Raw genomic sequence first — 16,135 nt, 5'->3', positions numbered from 1 at the left:
TAGTTTTTAGGTATTCTGCCACCAAGTTTTTGTTTCTCTGTAGATATATCTCACTTAAAGCATATATAGTCTGTCTCAGTTTTCTGAGTGTAGCCACGCAGATCTGGCCATCTCTGCTGCTGTCAGTACTGCTACTACACCGCTACTACAGCGATCTCCACTAGCTTCCAGGTTCTTTCTTGTTCTTACATGTAACTCGCCAGTCTTGTGAGACTCTGTCTCCCGCTTCCTCCCACGCCCAGGAGCAAAGCGTTCCCCAGCGGTTGGCGCAGGACGCGACTGATGCGACAAATGTGTTGGATGGCATCAAGGAAGAGGACCAGCCTCATCTTGGCGGTGTTTATTTGATTAAAATCCTCCATGTATTCTTCCATCACTCGAATAAGCTGAGAAAGACACAAATGACAACACTTAAGTTTGGTTTCCACCATGTGGTTAAAAAACAACCTACTTAGGGTAACACTTGTGAGGTCAAGAAACCCCCATACAAATTGTTATACCTTCTTTACAATGTATATCTGAAATCAAGCTCAAGCACCTGCACATGGTTCTGTACATAGAATTGTGCACAGTCAAGCCCATCTCACAGTGGCACCAAACGGTCCAGTTACCACCCCTCAGCTCACCAATATACTACATCTTCTCATCAACTTAGACACATTGATGATCATGCTATCATTGTTCTTTTGACACCAACATCACCAACCACCACTCATGCCAGTCCATTATCCCTACACTCCCTGTCTCTCTATCCATTGGTATATGGATCAGACTAGTAAGAGAGGCCACCCTCATCATCTCAGGCTCCCTACCCAGGTTTGTAACAGTTCCTGTTCTACTTTTAAAGTCTAAGTGTAGCCTAAATTAGAAACTTAAAAATTAGCACAAGGGACATATCCTATGGTGTAATTCTTCTCAGTTTAGGAATAATCTTCTTTGAATAACACAGGATCTCTAAATAGGAGATGGGTGGACGATTCATAACTCTGCCCCTTCCTTTTAGAGATCCCCTGTCATTCAAAAAAGCTGAAGTATGGCTTCTGTGTATGGCGGATCAGGCAGGAGAGGGCGGGCATAGTCAGACTCTCTTGATGAGAGCTTTTGACAGCCCCTTAGTTGTATTAACCACCAGAAGAATATGGCCACAAAGGGATGAGGGGGGGTTAGAAAAGATGAAAACTTCCCTAAACTAAGAAGAATCAGCTCAAGGGACACATCATACTAAATGTAAGTTATGTCCCTTGTGCTGGTTATTATGCTTGATTTTTAGGTTAAATTTAGGCTTTAAATCATCATTTCTGTTATAGGCATATGGGTTCTCAGTAATTGAAAGAGCAATGTGGGTGCTTAATTATCCTAACTGATAAGCACTGCACAGCATGTTTTAAGGGCAGGGAGATGAGTAAGATCAATAAGATAAGAATAAAGAGAAGGTACTATAAATTCCTTTCTATTTACTAAAGAAGTCCACATAGCATAATACTAAACTCCCCATCATGCAGCATTATCATGTACTCAGCGACCTGTCCCCAACAGCCTAATAAAGGAATAAAGGCTGATGGGATGTTTAGTATTATTTCCAATTGATGTCCACATTCTTGGTGCAGGACTTCCCCTTTGGCTCTCATGTTTCAGAAATTCATTAGAAAAGAAAAAAAAGGTAAGAATTACTGAAAGTTCACCCAGTATACATGTCATCCATTGTAAAGATTATTTTTATCTCAACAAATCTGATGTTCTACTTGAAAGAACTATAACCACATCACAGTCATGGCCTGATATTTCCTCCTTACCTTTGCTCGATCCTCAATGAGCTGGTAGGCTTTAGAATCTGATCCAGAAGTCATAAAATCTCCATAAAGCACCGGCTGTTGTGGCACCACTTCCTGGAAAGTGGCCCCAAACTCCTCCATCCGGCCCTTCATCAGTTCATCAAACCAGCTGCGGTCTTCTTCGTTCACCAGGCGATCCTGGAAGACCCGGCAGGATTCGTGGTACCACAACTTCAAGAGGCTGAACTTGTCCTACAAAACACAAAAGGAACCGCAAAGCGAAGATAACGGTCATACAATAAAGTTATTACTGCTAGTGCTGAGATGGACAAACACCCCATTCATCCGACTATGTAAAAGAATCTACATTATGTATAAAAAATATCCTAGTTCACTTCTATATGCAACCACAACCACATCGGCATTCAGTGTAAACCGCATGTCATAACAATCATAACATCTAGATATATAATTAGCACAAATTATATGTGAATCTCTAATTGTTCTGCAAATGTAGAGCTAGTCCTGCCCCACATGTCCTCTTGGTTCTTCCTATTGGTCAATGAAGCTGTCTATCAACTCCAAAGATCTATATAAGGGGATCAGGAAGTCTGTGATAGGTTTACTTGGTTGATAAACCCAATTCTGGGTTAGTCACCATTTTAGGTTCAAAAATGAAACTTCATAGTGGCGGAAATGGGGACCTCCCAGTTTTCACCAATGAGAATAATTCAGTAAGCTAGGGTTAAGGCAGGTGAAAGTTTTCAGCGATATTTTTGGCCAAAGTCTTCATACATTGGAAAAATCTACCTACAAAGCTGTCTCACCTCCATTTTGAAAGGATCGGCACACGTATGTATGTATGAATGTGAATTAGGGACCTTAGATTGTAAGCTAGATTGTAAGGAATAATGCCCTATTGTTGCCATTAGGGGAATAAATATTGCCCCATCATTGGTGTCAGTGGGAGGAATAGTACCCTATTTGTTGGTATCAGTGACAGGAATAATGGCCTATTGTTGGTGTAGAAGAAATAGTGCCTTGCATCAGTGGGAGAAATTGTGTTCCAAGGGCATTATAAAGACAACCAAAGGGCCACATACAGCCCCTGGCCTGCAGTTTGAAGACCACTGGGTTAATGGATTAAAAATTGTGGAAATATCCAATGCAACATTGTATAAATAGACCTCTATGTATCCAGTATATGACAGAAGACGGAACACAGTTCTCTTCACCAAGCTCTCACCTCCATTTTGGCTGCATCTGCCATCAGCATACCCTGGAACACCTTGGACAGATCTCTCAGATTGAAGGTGTAGTGGGATTTTGCTGGGGTGGGGAGTAGCTGTGATGTGATCGTATTGTAGACTTTTATGGTTGCATCAACCAACTGCTTGGTAAGGTGTTGGATGGTCGGTGCGCCAGCTAAAAGGAAATGAAGACAATGGACGACTAGAAAAGCAACCAATGGTTAAAAACATACAGCCAATCAAAAATAGCACATCTCTAATCCTACCAACCACTGCTGACACAGTCCACCCTGAGGGACTAAGATTCTCCCATTGAGTGTGACCTTCCGCCAAAAAGAAAGATCTGAGTATAGATGAAGTTATCTCCATATGCTTGATGACAGGTTGGGTACTGTTTTGATGATTTACTGCAACCCACCCAAATGTACTTAATATAATTCCACTATCTTTTCCTACTTGTGAAAAAACAAAGAAACAACACTATCTGTTCCACCTTTCTCCCCCGTTTCTCCATTTTTACTGAGAGTGACAACAATACAGCCAACCAAAAATATTGTCACTCTGGGCTGAGAACATACCTTGCAGGTCCATAAGAGATGTGTCAAAGACTGAGATTGGGTTTATTTAGTAAATTCAAAGAAAGCAAAGTGCAGTAACCCATGGCAGTTATTAAGCATTTAGTATACAGCCTATATCAGAAAAGGATTAATTCCAAATGGTCGCTGTGCGTTACGAGTTCTGTCTTTTGTCTTATTCAGTAAAGCTGGTCATAGATTGTCAGGACCTGGGTCTGAACCTGCGACCTCTCCTGTGTCTGGCAATGTCTATTCTTGCTGAGCCACCTGAGATGCTGACAGCTCCCTGCCAGATTCCTTAGACAATCTTGCCTTCGGTCTTGCTTCTCTTGAACCCTTTGCTCCTCCCATGAACTTCCTATTAAAGCCATGCCTTTGCACTTCCTGTTTGCCAGATTATTGTGCTCTTCTCCAACTAATATCTTGCTCTTGTCTCTCCTTCTGCTGTCCATATCTTCACTACCATGTTTTACTGACCTTTGGCTTGTTCCTCGACTACACTTCTGCTTGATCTCAACCTGCAACAACTTTTTAGCGACCTTTGGCCTGTTTACTGACTAATGTAGAAAAAATGATCCAGTTGTTGACTTAAAATGTCTTCATTTTATTGAATGGCCACAGTGAACAAACACAGATTAAGTCAGTTGTAGCGATTCAGCCTATAAGGCCTTAGTCATAACTCATGTTTATTAACTATGCTTCTGTGGGATCTCAATCTGCTATATCTGCTACTGGACTCCAGCTTACTTGCCTCCTTGTTGGGCATTTCAGAGGACAATGACCTGGTACCAATACGCAGCAAAAACCCATCTCCACCAACAGGACCTCTGATGAAAACTGGTTAGTGCTTAGACCCCATGCCTTGGGTGAGCCTGCGTCATCCACTAGGGTGACCTGCCCGTGTACTCTTTATGTCAGCTTCTCTACAGCTATAGCTACTGGTCCAATCTCACCTCCCCTTTGGCAAGCCTTGGTTAGTGGTTTCTACTGGAGCCCCATAGTAACACTCACCCATCCAGCTGCCCAGGATACTGGAGAAGATTCGGCTCTTGCTGCTGTCAGCCATCTCGGTGAAGGACAAGTAGTTGAAGTGACGAGTGAGTCGGGGGGAAACGGGATTCCTGCCTCCACCCGGAGGCCCCATTGCACAAAGGAAATTAATGTCTACCAACTTCTTAAAGACCCCTGGCAGAAGGAAAGGAGACAGAATTGGGTCTCAGTATTTCAAGTGAAAAAGGCCACATAGCAGCAATGCAGAGGCCTCCAATCAAACCAAATACAACTGCACCTGGAACATAAAAATAACACCCGGGGCAAGATTTATACAGTATATACAAAGCAATAAAAAAGATGTTTTTTTTTAATTTTGGAAATATGGAAAAATGTTTTCATAAAATAACAAATTATGTTTTAAAGGCTGTTTAAAATAAACGTAAAAAAATAAACTTGTGTTAAAAAATAATACATATTTAAATGATAATGTTTATTCTGGTCCTTGCGTATACACCTTTAGTCCTTGCGTATACACCTGGAAAACAAACAGTGTAGCTCTCTGTGAAAAGAATGAACTTAACGTGATACAAGTGAATGTGGGCAGTAAGCCCAAATGCTCTCAATATTAAAATGTGAATAAAATAACATAAGCCTATGTGATGATCCGTGCATATAAGTGATTAAATGTCCATAAAGGGTTTAAAGACAAAATAACACTGTTCAAAAAAAGTTCAAAAACTTCATGTTGGTATCCAAACGGTGAGCGTGGATATATGGCTAAAGTGAGGGGAACCACCACCGATAAACAGAAGGCTTACCAAAGCATTTGAACCCAAGAGAACATACGTTCTATGAGTCAAACGGGCTTGTGTTGTATGGACAACAAAGGTAGATGGACGCTTGAAATCTCCAAATCACTGGACCAGGAACGCCCGGCTATCCCGGGTCCCCCCAAAAATCCATACCAGACTCTTATTCGAGCATGCAACCTGGCAGGCCGCAGGAAAAGAGGGGGGGACGAGAGAGCGGCCACATGCCCTCAACATTGGGAGGGTGCTTTGGGGTAGCCCCCCAAAACACCTTGTCCCCATGTTGATGGGGACAAGGGCCTCATCCCCACAACCCTTGCCCGGTGGTTGTGGGGGTCTGCGGGCGGGGGGCTTTAACAAGGGGACCCCCAGATCCCAGCCCTCCCCCCTTGAAAATGGTAAGGGGGTAAAAAAGTACCCCTACCATTTCACAAAAAAAGTGTCAAAAATGTTAAAAATGGCAAGAGACAGTTTTTGACAATTCCTTTTTTTAAATGCTTCTTCTTTCTTCTATCTTCTATCTTCCTTCGGTTTCTTCCCCCATCTTCTTCTTATTCTGGTTCTTCTGGTTCTCCCTCCCTCCAGCGTCTTCTTCCCTTCTTCTTTTCAGGCCGCTCCACATCCACCATGATGAGAGGCTCCCGCGGTGTGACGCTTCTCCTCTTCTGACGGTTCTTAAATAACGAAGGGCGGTGATCCCGCCAGGGCCCTGACGGGGACTTCCCTGTGGCATTCCCTGTGACGTCAGAGGGGGCAGGGTTACGTAACGGGTGACGGGTGACTTGAAGCTCATCCCTAATCATCACTCCGTTATCTACAATATGACTACTATCTGTCCTGTATCTATTCCTTCTATTATAAGCTGTATTGTTCTGATCTCTCATTTCTATTTTCTAATGTATGCCCTTCATTTGTAGAATTTTGGAGAAGATACTGTGGCTATTAAAATCAATAAATGATAATTATGTAAATGTATACTCTATACCTATCTGCTTGCGGTCGTACCACCCGCCATGGTCCATCCACTGTCTCAGCAGCTCGATGGGTGGCTGGGCACCGTAGGTCTCCAGGGCTGGCATGTTCATATCATCAATAAAGAAGATGAAATAACGTCCGAGGGGTGGACCAAACACCCCTTTCCTCCTGAAATGATAGATATGTATGAGCTGCCCGTCAAATATACTGTATGAAATAGAAGAGTACCAAGCCAATGTAACAGCCCAAACTCAAAGTGTGTAAAACTGTAAATGCCAATGCATTTTGGGGGTTGAAAAAGACCTTCCTTAATCAAGGGCTGCGAAATATTAAAATACATATATAATATGTTTAGACCATTAGCATTGAGTGTCTTACATCAAAAACAGATTCTAAGCTAATCAACAGTACATCTGTCTTTGTAAATAACAAAATGTATTTCTGAAAGGCAAAAAAGAACCAAATAGACTGCTTGAATAGGAACGTCACAGCGTGGCAAAGTGTTTTATTCAATATGAAAACCCTGGAATCGGCTTATAAAGTTCTCATTCGGTGGTACTGGGTCCCAGCTCGCATCGCCTTAGCTGTTCCCAACTACTCACATTGTTTTAAGGTTGTGGTCAACGGGGCAATGTACTGCATACCTGGTGGTCATGCCCAAAACCCATGCCTTTTGGTCCAGGATTTTTGTACTCCTTCAAACCTTGCTTCATCTAATTTTCCCCAGAGATGCTAAGTATGCTCTGCTTCTTTACCTAATCCCAGGCCTCTTTGTACGCCAACAAAGACAGGCCATGTACCTTTTCCTATCGCCCACACAAACAATAGCTAAGGTATCGAATAATCCTTCATCTTCTTTATAGGAAGACAAGAACTGTATGACTCAAATGCTACTCAGCAAGAAATCTTCTAGTATCCTTAAGGACTCCCAACCTAAATTCTAACAGACTTGGGAACCGTGGCCTAATTATGCCCTTCCTTCTTTGAACCCGTCAAGCCTAGCATTTCTTTAACCTTATATCTGGATTGGGTCCCAAGTTCGTGGGGACCTCCCGCCCTATGCCCTCAACCTACCTTTTTACCCCTTTTCTACCCTCCCATCTATCTCCCATATACCTTCCCACCCTAACCAATTCTGACTATTCAACCCTCTCAAGGGTCATGCTGTCTGCTTACAACCTTTGGTGTTGATCTGACCTGCTTACCTCTTGATGATTTTCACTAATTTGTTGTTCTGATTTCCTTGCTTATAGGTAGTTGACATTCGATTTCATTGCCCCTGCGTGGGCTTAACAGCTTTTATGATTTCTATACTTGAAATTCCCAATAAAATCATTGAAACAGAATATGAGCTTAACAATTGCAGAAGAAGACTGAATTAAAAAATCTGTTGATTCATAATCTGTATTGATTTACTCTAAAATTGCCTTTTAGGTGCCATCTTTCACTTTGGAAACTTTCTTGGCACCAGATGAGAGATCAGATTGGTCCCTGGCATCTTTTCAGTAGATTGCTCTGATCTGAGAGATGCTCAATGGCATGATGAGATCCTCACTGTCTTTTAATTCTATGAGTGGCTCTGTATTATAATGTGTTGGATAAATGTCACACACATTCATGTATGGTTTTCTGAAATATCTCACTATAAAAATATACCACATTTTGGCCACTAGATAGACCTGACGATATACAAATCCATCTATTAGAGAAATTACAGCCAAAATTAGTTGCTCATGCATCCGTGTGTGTAACATTCGTCCAACAAATGTTTTATAGATAGGGCCTCTATGCTCAGGTGTGTAGAATTGAAAGCCATGGGATTTAGGATGTTGAGCATTTTAGAGCTTCAAGCTTCAAAGCACTCAGGTGTGAACAAGGTCTCGGAATAAGAGATCAGGAACAGGTGTCACCATGCAAACCGGCCCAAGGTGAGCAGAAGCTTCATCCATGATCATAGGGATTACTCTATTAGAGAAATTACAGCCAAAATTTGTTGAGCATGCATTAATGTGTGTGAAGAAGACTCCTGCGTGTTATCTCGTCGGCTCTCACTGCGCTCTAGGTGCCGGTCCGAGCTCAAGGAGCTCGTCTCGCTTCATTCATCAACAGACAAACTAATCTCGGGCCTCACACTGTATGGGTCAACCACATCACTAAGTGAAAGTATGGGCTTCAACTACAGTCCCCACCCACCGGGCACACCCCTCTGATACGGTTCACCCTGACTGGACTTAATCATAGAGGATTGCGAACATGAGCTATGATCATTCGTCCATAGAATCTAATATAGAGTAGGCTGCTAGGCAAATTTTGTTTAGCTCCTCTGCAATCAATGGAGCAGGGGTCAATTACCTGCGGCTGCTCAGTGTTTCACAGGCTGCTATTCTGTTGCTTCCCCCTGTCTCCTACAGGATTCCAAAAGTATAGCGGGAGGGTGGGCAGAACAGGAAGCCTGAATATTTATGAACTCCAGCCAATCCCTGGGAAGGTGTGCAGAGAAGGTGGAGAGATAGCCCATAAATAGTCTAAGGCCTGGGCAGTCAGTGCAGTATTCCTGGGTTCATTTCTGGAGACCCCTGTGCAAGGGCTTTGCCCCCTGGTGCAAGATCCTAGAGGAAGCCACCAAGGTCCCAGCAAGGGTTAGCTGGGGGGGCCTATTCGCAGATCCATGTCCAAGGATCAAGTTAGGTCTGGAGGAAGCTGACTGGAGAGAGAGTCCAGCTGTCCTATGGTGGTGTGAGTCTACATCTCCCTTACTAGGAAAAACCTGGTGGATATCGGCAGGAGGCAACCAATGATTCTGTGGCTATGTGAGCAGATGACCCCAAATCCTGAAGGAAAGTGACAGTGTGAAGCTTTTAACTCGGGAGGGAGTACAGGTCATCTGCAGCATTAGGGGTCCTGTGGGACATTAAGTTATGCAGTGCAGCCAGTGGATTTGTACAGTGCAGCCAGGAATTTTGGGGTCCTCAAGTTTAATTTGCAGTTCCTTGGAGTATCCCATTCTCCCTACCCCTATCCAAATTCATTGTTCCCAATAATAACCCTAAAAAAGAACCCCTAGACTGTTTTTTGAGCCAGTGGAAGAATGGAGGAAATGTTGTGTGCCTGGCTGTGTGTACTCTAAAAGGGGAAATAGGACTAAATTCACCAGCTCTTTAAGGGGTACGCAACAGAATGTTTTACAAATAGACCCCTATACTGTAACTTGAAGCTTGTAGCTTAAAAAAGTACATGAGCTTCTTTTGAGCTACAAGTTTCATGTTTCAAAGGTTTTTGGCCCCAGTATACTTCAATGGGTGTAACTAGCTTTCCTTTGACTAAAAATAATTAGAAAAACACTCAAGCCTCAAAAAAAGGGCTGTAAAATGGTCAAAGACGCAGTGTTAGTGAGGACCCTCCCCCAAGCTTCACCATGACTCAGCAGAGTCGGGCCTCTTGCCTTTTGTCCAGTTTGCTGTCTATGAGATCTTGCGTCTGATTGGCTGATGTCCGTGCTGAGAACATGAGGAAGTTACTGATATATTCCAGCGGCATGTTCTTCAGAAGTTTGTCTGAGACAGTCAGAGTCTTCCCCGTGCCGGTGGGACCAATGCAAAGAACCTGTGATCAGCCAGAAAACATAAACTAAATATAGGACCAATGGAAATAAAAAAATATTACACAAATTAACTCCATCTTTTCTCCAATGATATCTCATGGTAAGCCTTTCTAGACGCAGAAGCTGATATTTCATGCTAACTGACCATCTGGCATGCCATATGCGGCCCGTTATAAGTCTTTATCTGGCTTGCAACTGATGGGCACAGTTTCAACTTCCCTCTTCCCCAACAGCACCCCCTGTGCAGTCTCCAGGCTCTTCCTTGCTGTCCTGTTTCATTGGTTGCTAGGACTGATAGCATCCTAGCAACCAATAATGTGCTTGCCCCACCATTCACAGAAGAATGGAACTTCCTCTGTGTGGACTTGCCCCGCCTCTTAGCTCCCATCCTGCTGCTGCAACACTCTGTAACCTAATTACAGAGGTAAGGAGGACTATGATGGGGACACCAATGTAAGGGGAAACTCTGATGGGGACCCTGATGTATGAGGGGATTCTGATGGGAACTCTGATCTAAGAGGAACTTTGATGTAAGGGAGAACTCTGATGAGAATACTAATGTAAGGGTCGGCTCTGATGGGGACCCTGATGGAAAGTGGGACTCTGATGGAGACCTTGGTGTAAGGGAGGACTCTGATGGGGATCCTGATGTAAGGTGGGCTCTGATGAGGAAGCTGAGGTCAGGGGGGACTCTGATGTAAGAAGGTCTCTGATGGGGACCCTAATGGAAGGAATTGCTCTAATGTGGCTGTGATATGTGGAACCTGCAGACTTTTCGGGAGTAGACCGAACATTTGGATACTCGGCACCACAAAACTCAATCCTGCCTCTTGCTGTTCTCAGACACTTGTAGAAACAACGAAAACCTAATAAAACCTAATAATAATAATAAAACCTACCGGCTTCTTGTTGGTCAGTAGCATCCCCAGGAGGTGGGACATTCTCACGGTGTCCAATGTGGGTACAATGATATCGGAGTAGCTGGTTTCAGGGTCAATGGAGAAGGGGGCGGAAGATTCCATCCAGTTCACCCAGCGCACCTTAAGTGGGGAAGAAGCAGATTTATACACAGCAGAACACAAGTATGATATTAAAGATGATTGATTGGGGACCGCCATGTCTCACCTTCCGTTGGGTATCATCATCCTCATCCTCAGCATTGCTGCTTATTCCAGCATCGTCCAACACATAGTCATAGACCAAGCCTTCTTCTGGAAACAACAATGCCACCTGCCAACAAACCATATGTCTTTTATTATTAGGTGGAGGATCCGTAGAGGGATTTCAACCCGCTCTGACACTGGAACTCGTGAATAAAGAGAAAAGGAGTATTTGTAGACAACTTCAACCACTGAACTTGAAAGATTAAAGGATGGATTCAGCTTCACTGCTATGGACAATATAATGAATCTTTATATCCTCTATGGCCCCGGAAAAAGTCATTTGTGACGTATCACGTCGGACAGAGCGACGTGCTGACGTCACCACGTAAACCGGAAATGACGGTAAAAATGCTATACATGCCAACTGGGAGCCTTTTTTCATTGCGTAATTGTTTTTCTTTTCTTGTGAATGTATTTTTAACCATTAATAAATGGTTTTAAAATGTTTTTTTGCTATGTGGTATATTGTTTCTCCTATGTCCCTCTGAGTGCTGGTTGGAAGAGAAAGGAGTATTTGTAGATAACTTCTTCCTTCATATATTCAATGTAGTATGGAGCATTCAATTAAGGATTCTGCTTAACTGCTATGGACAATATAATGGATCTCCGTTTTCTATGACAGAGACTCAATGAACATCACTTGTGTTTCTCCATTTATTTACTTTATCTAATCTTACCTTTTCAGACACCATTTTGTCTCTCAGGAATTTACTAAACAGTTCTCGGCCGTCAGAGTCTCCGGTGATCCCAACGCTCCATACCAGTGAGAAGAAGAACCAGGATTCCATCAGCTCTCCAACACGGTTCAACTTCTCCTGTGGGATCGTCTTCTGTCCCTGAGAAGCAAACAAGGAATGAATTCATAAAATGTATAGATGTGAAGCTGACAAACATTTTCCATATCCACCCCCCCCCCCCTCCACCTCCAGTTTTTTTCTTGTTAGATATCTGTTAGGTCTGATATACAGAGCTGTAATGTTTACCTACACTATATTGCCAAAAGTTTGTAAACACCTCACAATCACACCTACTGTATGGCCAAGAGTATGAGAACCACTCCAAATGTTTAAGTTCAGTAGTTCCAATGAAGGGTCCTGGTAAGATTACATCATACAAAGACACTGTAGACAATTGTGCTCTTCCAACCTTGTGGTAACAGTTTGATGAAAACCCTTTTCTGTTCCACCATGATTGTCCCCTGTGTACAAAGTCAGCTCCATAAAGACATGGTGTGACCAGTTTGGTGTAAAGGAACTTGAGTTTCCTGTACAGAGCCCTGACCTGAACTTTATTGAACACCTTTGAGATTAGTTGTAATGCCGATGGTGAGCCAGGTCTTTTTTTTGGTGAGGCCTGATGTGTGAGCCAGGTCTTCTCATCCAACATCAGTACCTGACCCCACAAATGGGCACAAATTCAAGCAGACACCCTCCAAAGTCTTATGGACAGCCTACCCAGAATAATAAAGGATGCTATAGCATTCTTAAGGGGACTCAATTCTTAGAAGGACGGAGAGGGCAATCTGTCACAAAGACCTGAAGCGCTGAACTGTATGTTGTTTACGGGGTGCTCGGGTTCACCGATCTGGTGGACAGATTACTGGGAGGGGTTGGAGAAGACCCCGGCTGTCATGGTGCACATTGGCACCAATGACGAAGTCAGAAAAAGATGGAGTGTCCTAAAAAATGATTTTAGGGACTGTGGAGCTAAATTGAGGAAAAGGACCTCCAAGGTAGTATTCTCAGAAATACTACCGGAACCTCGAACCACACCAGAAAGGCAGAAGAAGATTAGGGAAGTAAACAAGTGGCTGAGGAGCTGGTGTAGAAAGGAGTGGTTTGGGTTCCTGAAGAACTGTGGTGAATTCTCAGCCGGTTACCAGCTCTATAGAAGGGATGGACTGCACCTAAATGGGGAAGGTGCAGATCTGCTGGGAGTGAAGATGGCCGAAAGGTTAGAGGGGCTTTTAAACTAGGCGACGGGGGGGGGGGGGGGGTCCAGAGGTATAGAGTATAGATAGTCAGCGCGGAACATATTCCAGAGGGTAGTATTGGGGGCATTGTGATAGGTTGACTAAAGCACCTAAACCCGAGGTAAGTATAGTAACAAGTCCTATTTGCAACCCCAGAGCACCCAATAAGGAGATAGTATGCGACCGGTCTAAACTACGCGGCATGTTCACCAATGCCAGGAGCCTGGCGGACAAGATGGGTGAACTAGAGATACTGTTGTACGAGGAGGATTTAGATTTTGTGGGAATTACAGAAACTTGGTTCGACAGCTCTCATGATTGACTGGCAACCATTCAAGGGTATTCCCTATATCGCAGGGATAGAGAGGGTAAAAAAGGGGGAGGGGTATGCCTATATATCAAAAATGATGTACAAGTGAATATGAGAGATGACATCACTAAGGGAGCTAGGGAGGAGGTGGAATCCTTATGGGTAGAGCTACAAAGGGAGAAAACTGGGAGTATGCTATAGGCCCCCTAACCAGAGGGAGGAGGCGGAGGCGGACCTCCTATCACAATTTGGATTAGTGGCTAGAATGGGAAGTGTCATTATAATGGGGGATTTTAATTATCCAGACATAGACTGGGTGGAAGGAACCACGCATTCATCTAAGGCTCGCCAGTTCCTAAATGTCTTCCAGGACAATTTCATGAGTCAGTTGGTAAATGCACCAACTAGAAACAAAACGTTACTAGACCTACTGATTACCAATAATACAGACCTGATCACGGATGTGGCAATACGAACAATTTAGGAAACAGCGATGAATGGTCAATTAGTTTTAGTATAAATCACATAAACAGGAAGCATAAGGGGAATACAAAGACACTGAGTTTCAAAAGAGCCAACTTCCCTAAACTATGATCCTTGGTAGAAGAAATAATTGGGATAAAATCTTGGGAAAAAAGAACTTGTAAACAAACTTGTTGTTTACAAGTTAAAATCATTTTTTTTTAATAGAAAATTACTTAGAACCCCCAAACATTATATATATATTTTTTATAACACCCTAGAGAATAAAATGACGGTCGTTTGCGCAGCTGTCTTACAAGCGCACTTGTAAGCACCCGAACGACAACATACAGGGATATACAATGTAAAACTGACATATAATCACACACATAGGTTGGACTTGATGGACTTGTAGTCTTTTTTCAACCTCACCTACTATGTAACTATAGCCACAAAGGGGACAAGTCCATATTAATGACCATGGTTTTTGGAATGGGATGTTGAAGAAGCTCATATAGGTGTGATAGCCAGCTGTTCACAAACCTTTGGTCCAATACTAAACATCTGCATTCTTACTTATGTTCCTAATTTGTTTCAAGTTAGTGATAAATATATTACATTCCATGCGGTACTAAGGTATTAGGACCCTGTGTGTGGAAATCATAAGCCATGTTGGTCTTCTAATGAAAAAAAAAACTCCATGAAGATAAAGTTGCTATTATAAAGTTGGAGGTCTACAGAGAATGTAAACCTTCTCACACTATTTATTTAGGTTACACATTGCTAAGTTCCTTTCATTAAGTACGAAGTGTATTACCTCTTGGGGTAGGAAGGGCTGGAAGAAACACTCAAGAAGTTTAAGAAGACTTATCACCAGGTTACTATCGGTGGAAGCAATCACCTCCCGCACTGACTGGCGCACAAACTGGATGGAATCCTGAAAACGAAAAGATTATTGTATGAATTACGACAGTCATAGCTCACAACTTTTTGAGATGGGAATGAGGGACACCTATCAGCAAAAGTATGCAGGCATAGGACACACCCCCTGTCACGCCCCCTTAAAGGAGAATTGTACAAAAAAACAAGATTGGTTAAACCCACAAGTGCTTTTTTTTACCACTAAAATTCCTTTATATTGGCTTTTGGGATTTACAAATGCAGCGATTTAGAAATCAGATGAAAGGTTTAGCTCTGGGAAACACTTTTTGATAGATAAAAAGTGAATTTTATATACAACTATATGGATCAGACCAAAATGAGGGCCAAATGAGGAGGAATGAGGGACAGAGGGACATTGCTCCAAATCAGGGACAGTTCGGAGCTATGCGACAGTGCCCATCTTGGCGGGTAGTGGGCAGTGTGCAGCGGCTCCGTGTCCTCGCCTCCATCGGCAGCTTCCAGCGTGCGGCTCCTCCCCTCCTCCTAGGCATCCAATAGGATTGCCTGTCCTTTCAGCCAATCGGGTGATGGGTCTCAAAGCCTGCTTCCTGATTGACCGGGAGGAGGATCAGTGTTACAATAGCAAGTATTCATTTGCTGTTGTAACACACCTGGATGAGCTCTGTTCGCATTCTCTGCGCCCAGAGCCCACCCTATTTTGAAGCCTATTAGAGCTTTTGGCTCTAATAAGGTGCTTCAAAAAAAACACCCCCCTCCTCGATGAAATTCATGCATCCGGTGTCCTGAAAGGGGTCGGACGCATGGATACGGAGAGGCGGCAATGGATGGGGGGGGGCGGCGCCCATGCGCCCTTAATGGATGGGCCGCCCCTGAACTACGATTTATTAATATGAACAGGACTCATCAGTGACATAAAGACTGAAGGAAGAAACCAACATACAAGGACACGTCCAGAAGTGCCAACTATCTATGAATGCTGATACCTCCGAGGCTCAATCCTGTAGGGTTCTGCTCATTCTAATGAAGTAGAATGTTGCGATGTATTGCGATTTATTGCACATTATTACTCCTATGAAGCCAAACCTTTACCTGCAGGAATCGGGAGAACAGAGACTCCAGCTGCTCTTTGTGTGGCTCCATGACGGCGGGAATACGGCGCAGCCAACATTCGGTGAAGGGTGTCAGCCCCAGAATACTGGGCTCCAAATACACCATCCCGCAACGCGAGACCGTGGCTGGAGAAGCAACAGCCAAATCCTGAACCTCAAACATCATGGTCATGGCCTGAGGGGTGAAGACAAAAAGGTTAGAATATGCAGCAGTAAAAAATCAGATTGTTACCCTCTTGTT

The 16,135-nt window shown here is 43.4% G+C and overlaps 1 protein-coding gene across 1 annotated transcript in view; it reads right to left on the bottom strand.

Moving 5' to 3' along the window:
- DNAH1 (dynein axonemal heavy chain 1) overlaps positions 1-16,135 on the bottom strand; it is a 110,229-nt gene that overhangs the window by 48,817 nt on the left and 45,277 nt on the right. Inside the window, exons 38-48 of the mRNA XM_073591584.1 lie at positions 15,875-16,069; positions 14,700-14,819; positions 11,816-11,974; positions 11,101-11,205; positions 10,875-11,015; positions 9,817-9,977; positions 6,385-6,542; positions 4,609-4,782; positions 3,019-3,197; positions 1,794-2,024; positions 190-386 (exon numbers count right to left, since the gene is read on the bottom strand). Coding sequence (XP_073447685.1) covers positions 190-386; positions 1,794-2,024; positions 3,019-3,197; positions 4,609-4,782; positions 6,385-6,542; positions 9,817-9,977; positions 10,875-11,015; positions 11,101-11,205; positions 11,816-11,974; positions 14,700-14,819; positions 15,875-16,069 — 1,820 coding nt within the window. The remainder of the gene's footprint in view (positions 1-189; positions 387-1,793; positions 2,025-3,018; positions 3,198-4,608; positions 4,783-6,384; positions 6,543-9,816; positions 9,978-10,874; positions 11,016-11,100; positions 11,206-11,815; positions 11,975-14,699; positions 14,820-15,874; positions 16,070-16,135) is intronic.

This window comes from Aquarana catesbeiana, linkage group LG07 (assembly GCF_042186555.1).
Source record: "Aquarana catesbeiana isolate 2022-GZ linkage group LG07, ASM4218655v1, whole genome shotgun sequence".
Taxonomy (NCBI): Eukaryota; Metazoa; Chordata; class Amphibia; order Anura; family Ranidae; genus Aquarana; species Aquarana catesbeiana.
The sequence above is the reverse complement of the archived record's forward strand: the minus strand, read 5'-3'. Positions and strand labels throughout refer to the sequence as shown.